This window comes from Myotis davidii, unplaced genomic scaffold, assembly GCF_000327345.1.
Source record: "Myotis davidii unplaced genomic scaffold, ASM32734v1 scaffold173, whole genome shotgun sequence".
NCBI classification, from domain to species: domain Eukaryota; kingdom Metazoa; phylum Chordata; class Mammalia; order Chiroptera; family Vespertilionidae; genus Myotis; species Myotis davidii.
In genome coordinates this window covers 2,855,374-2,860,809 of record NW_006286303.1, presented here as the reverse complement: position 1 = coordinate 2,860,809, position 5,436 = coordinate 2,855,374, and the positions used below count along the sequence as shown (strand labels likewise).

At 38.9% G+C, this 5,436-nt stretch overlaps 1 protein-coding gene across 8 annotated transcripts in view; it reads left to right on the top strand.

Moving 5' to 3' along the window:
• Positions 1–5,436, top strand: part of FIP1L1 (factor interacting with PAPOLA and CPSF1) — a 96,607-nt gene that overhangs the window by 74,364 nt on the left and 16,807 nt on the right. For all 8 annotated transcript variants that reach the window (XM_006757813.2, XM_006757812.2, XM_006757815.2 and 5 more), the window contains one exon: positions 566–621. In XM_006757813.2, coding sequence (XP_006757876.1) covers positions 566–621 — 56 coding nt within the window. The remainder of the gene's footprint in view (positions 1–565; positions 622–5,436) is intronic.

The following is a 5,436-nucleotide window of genomic DNA, read 5'->3' as shown; positions in this document are numbered from 1 at the left end:
TCTATCCACTGAGCCAAACCAGCTAGGACTTAAGACTAAATTTTTTTTTTTAATATATTTTATTGAGTTTTTACAGAGAGGAAGGGAGAGAGATAGAGAGTTAGAAACATCGATGAGAGAGAAACATCGATCAGCTGCCTCTTGCACATCTCCTACTGGGGACGTGCCTGCAACCCAGGTACATGCCCTTGACCGGAATCGAACCCGGAACCTTTCAGTCCGCAGGCCGACGCTCTATCCACTGAGCCAAACCGGTTTTGGCAAGACTAAATTTTGATTAAATTTTAAATAATGTTAGCCTCAAAGTTTCTGTTATTTTTTGAGTTACGATGAATTCATTGGATTATTCATGCTATACTAGTAAGCTATATTTTTCTTTACAACTGGGTATTAGGTTTAAGATATTTGGAGGTTAAAAATCCGGTGTTTTGCTATTAAAATTTAAATTATAGAATTAAAGCTTATTGTTGTTAAAGAAGTCATATTCTGCCTTTATGTTTTGTACCAAACTATTAAAATTTAGAACTTATTTGAACACAAAAATACATTTTTTTTCCTTCAACAGTGGACATTCCTCTGGTTATGATAGTCGTTCTGCACGTGCTTTTCCTTATGGCAATGGTAAGTGTTTATAGTTACCACATTCAGTTTGAATCAGTGAAGGACTTAAAATATTTTTATAGCAATAAAACCATTCTTCCATGGTTTAAAATACTACTTTACAGAACAATTAAAAAATATTAACTTAAGGAGTAAGTAAGTCTTACATATATTTATGGTTTCTTAACAGAATAATTTTTCTTTCTTTTTTGACTATACTTTTTAAAATTAATTAATTTTGACACAACTGGGATATTTATACCATGTCTTTTCCTAAAAGGATTTAGGGTTTTTTACCAAATTGTCTGTCTTCATTGTCCAACATTTTTCTGGTTTTTGACTCGTAGTATCCCATGAGCCTTGTTCTGATATTTCCCCATCAGTGGTTCATCTTTTCTTCTAGATTATCTGGCTAGGCCCTCAGTCATGTTCACTCTTAACAACTTTATTCATTCCAGGAGCTGATTCCACTTTTAAAAGTGATGTGCATTGTACTAGGTTTTAGAGATACAGTAAACTAGACATAGACATAAGTTTGCCCTTACCGAATTTATAGGCTCGTGAGGAAATACCAGGTGATTGAAGAGACTGTCATGGGAACATAGTGCAAGGGATCTCCCACTTTAGAAGAGTGGAGCTATAGATGATGTAACTTGGATTCAAAGCATGTTCAAAGACGTGGTGGTGAGAATGTAGTATGCTTTTTTAAAAATGTTTTTATTGATTTCAGAGAGAGGAAGGGAGAGGGAGAGCGAGTTAGAAACATCAATGATGAGAGAAAACCATTGATCGGCTGCCTCCTGCATACCTTCTTCACCCCCCACTGGGGATCAAACCCAAAACCTGGGCATGCACCCTGACCAGCAATCAGTGACCTGGTTCCTGGGTCAACACTCAACTGCTGAGCCACACCAGCCATGCTGGTGGGCTTCTTTTATGAACTGAAAGAAGTGTGGTGTGGCTAGAGTGTAAAGAATGCATGGTGAATGCCTAAAGATGAGAAAAGAACATGCAGGGCCTTGTAGTCCTGCTGTATGGTTTCAGCCTGATTCAGAGAGCTGTGAGAAGCAGTTTAGTATTATGGTGAGCTGTGAAATGGCTAGATTTACATTGGAAAAGGTCCATTTTGGCCACCTATTATGAGGAAATTATGGGTGGTAGAATTGCTGAGATGCTTGCTTGATTGGGAGAAGAAGAAGCTGTTCAAGTACAGTCATGTGCTGCATAAGGACACTTCTGTCAGTGATGGACCAGACTATATATATGACTGTATCCCATCTATACTAAGAAAAGGTTAATATGCTAATTAGACCTTCTGGACAAAGCCATGGTGGTGGGGGCTGAGGCAGAGGCGGTTAGGGGCAATCAGGCCAGTAGAGGAGCAATCAGTTAGGGGTGAGATCAGGCCAGCGCGGGGGAGCAAGCAGGGGTGAGATCAGGTTGGTATGAGGGAGCAAGCAGTTAGGGGATGATCAGGCCGGCAGGGGAGGGCAGTTGGGGGCGATCATACAGGCAGGGGAGGGCAGTTGGGGGGGCCGATTGGGCCGGCAGGAGAGCGGTTGGGGGGCGATCAGGCTGACAGGCAGAGGTGGTTAGGGTGATGAGGCAGACAGGCAGAGGCAGTTATGGGTGATCAGGCAGGCAAGTGGTTAGGAGCCAGCAGTCCCAGGTTGTGAGAAGGTTCAACTGCCGGTTGCAGGATCAGGCCTAAACTGACAGTTGGACATCCCCCAAGGGTTCCCAGATTGGAAAGGGTGCAGGCCGGGCTGAGAGACCACCCCCCTCCTGTGCACAAATTTTGTGCACTGGGCCTCTAGTCTATAATAATAAAAGGATAATATGCTAATTAGACCGGAGGTCCTTCCAGACATCCTTCCAGATGTCCTTCCTTCTGGACATAAGCCGCAGTGGGTGGGGTTCACGGCAGAGGTGGCAGGGACCAGAGCCAAGGCCCTTGCATGAATTTTGTGCATCGGCCTCTAGTAAGATTATAATGGAGCTAAAAAATTCCCATCACCTAGTCACATCATAGCTGTTGTAATGCATTACATGTTTCTGGTGATGCTATTGTAAGTGCACCTACTGTGTTGCCAGTCATATAAAAGTATAGCACATACAGTTATGTACAGTACATGATATTTGATAATAAAGCATTATGTTACTAGTTAATGTATTTAATATACTATATTTTTTATTATTTTTACAGTGTGCTCTTTCTACTTATAAAAAAGTTTGCTATAATACAATATGCCATGTTATGCCAGCCTCATACACCTCATGTTTACTGCATCACTTGATTGCTTAATTTTCTCTTGTATTGATGTAATCTTGTATTGTTTTGTACAGTAACATGCTGTACAGTAAGCATGTGATACTCAAAGGCTAACCTGAGCCATATAAACAAGGTTTAAGTTTATGTAGGCTGCAAGAAAACAAAAGCTTCCTTTTTCATAGAAACGTAGCTTTATTTCAATAGAGGCATGATGATTACAAAGGGCTGAAATATAAATGAGTAATTGTTAAAATAATAGAACATTTTAATAAAATTAATATTTTTTCTTGAACATTAACTTACCAGACACTGAATAATTGCTCAAATTAATAAGTGTAACGCAAATAAACCTATTTTTCTTGTTCTCCAAAAGCAAAATATTTCCTGTTGTGCAGACCAAACAAGTCAGTAGAAGACTAATGATGTGGCAATCAGCTGCTAAAATATTTGCTGTTGGTATTCGTGGAGAGAAATGGTGCGCCTGCGTGTAAGGGAAATGAATGCAACACGATTATAGTAATCAGTCATTAGCAAACATTGTAGTTCGTTATTAATAATTATGTATAATAGGATACTATAAAAATTAATTTACGAAATTTTTATTAAGATATTTCTTACATACCATTATATTGGCTGGGTCGCAGAAATATTCGTTGTGGGCTGCATATGGCCTGTGGCCTGCGAGTTTGACATGCTTGCTGTACAGGTTTGTAGCATAGGATCAGTAGGCTATACCAGATAGCCTAGGTGTACAGTAGGCTGTACCATCTAAATTTGTGTAAGTACACTCTGATGTTTGTACAAGGAAATTGCCTAATAATATATTTTGTAGAACGTATCTCTGTCATTAAGTGGTACACAACTGTATCCTTGGGAAGAAATTATGGTGTCCTTTTTTTAGGTAATACCATTGGGGAATGGAGGAAATTGAATAGTTGAAAGTCTTATACAGTAGAATTTATAAGTCTTGGTGATGGGTTTGCTATAAGTATCATATACTTATAGTTACCTTTTAGATATCTGTTTCAGAGGGTTGTACTGTCCTTCAGACCCACCTTGTTCAAAGCCACATATGCCATTCATTCATATCAAAAATTAGTCTTTCTGTTGCCCTGGCTGGTTTGGCTTAGTGTATACAGTGTCAATTTGCAGACCAAAGGGTCTTGGGTTCCATTCTGGTCAAGGACGCATACCTGGGTTGTAGGCTCCATCCCTGGCCCCAGTTTGAGTGCACGAGGGAGGTAACCAATCGATGTTTCTCTATCTCTGTCTTTCCCCCACCCTTCCACTCTCTCTGAAAATCAGTGGAAAAAAATACCTTCTGGTGAGGATTAACAACAACAAAAAGGTAGTCTTTCTGTTGACTGTCTTGTTTCACTGATACCACCTTTTTTCTTTTTTCTTTTTTTAAATGAGTTCCCAGGAAGTCATACTCATTGGGTTGAAATCTTTGTTTATATGTCTTTTGTAGGTATTCAACCATTAAATGGAGAGCAAAATTTTCCCATAAGATGAAATTCACTGAGAATACATTAAAGCACCTTAGTCCTGCCATTTAGTAAACACTCAAATATTAGCTGTTTTATTTGATTATCCCTACCATCTCCAACAAGCTCCAAGTTCCTTCCCTTTTCTACACTGTTAGGGAGTGTTAGCATAATTGTTAAAAATAGGCCCTGTAGTTAGCCTAGGTTTGAGTTCTGAGTCCATCTTATCTTAGTAACTTTGGATAAGTTAAATAACATAGATCATTTTCCTCATCTGCAAAATGAAGTTTGTACATAAAGTGCTGAGCACAGTACCTGTAATATGTAAGTACTTGATAAGCATTACCGATTAAATTAATTAAAATTTTTACCTCTTATAGTGCTTGTCATTTTGTGCTTTGTGACTAAATTCCTTGTGTATGTTTGCAATGTAAGTGAACATGAGGAATAGCTCATATCAGAAAGAAGAAGACTTTATTCTTGAGATTACATGCATAGTTTCTTTGTGGAAGATTTCATTTTAAAAAATGCTTATTAAACATTAGAGGCCCAGTGCATGAAATTTGTGCTTGATAGGATCCCTAGCAGCTGCTAGCTGCTGGCTGGGGCCCCCCTCCCTTCCCCTGGCTGGCCTCGCCCCCTGGTCAAACTCCAGATGAAATCACAGTCGAGGGGAAAATTTGCAAACTATGCTTTTATTATATAGGATTTTATTTTTTCTCAGTAATATATGCAAAATTTTAATCCCTGAAGCAGGCATTTTCTGCCCACTGTTTACCACCCCCAACTCTTCTCTGAGACTTTTTTTTAAATAAAGGATTTTTAAAGTAATAATAATGATAAAATATTGTAAAAATTAAATAAAAGAAAGTTAGGAGTATTCTTTTTTTTCCCATTAAATCTTTTTTTTTTTTTTTTAAATATATTTTATTGAGTTTTTACAGAGAGGAAAGGAGAGAGATAGAGAGTTAGAAACATTGATGAGAGAGAAACATCGACCAGCTGCCTCCTGCACACTCCCCACTGGGGATGTGCCCGCAACCAAGGTACATGCCCTTGACCGGAATCGAACCTGGG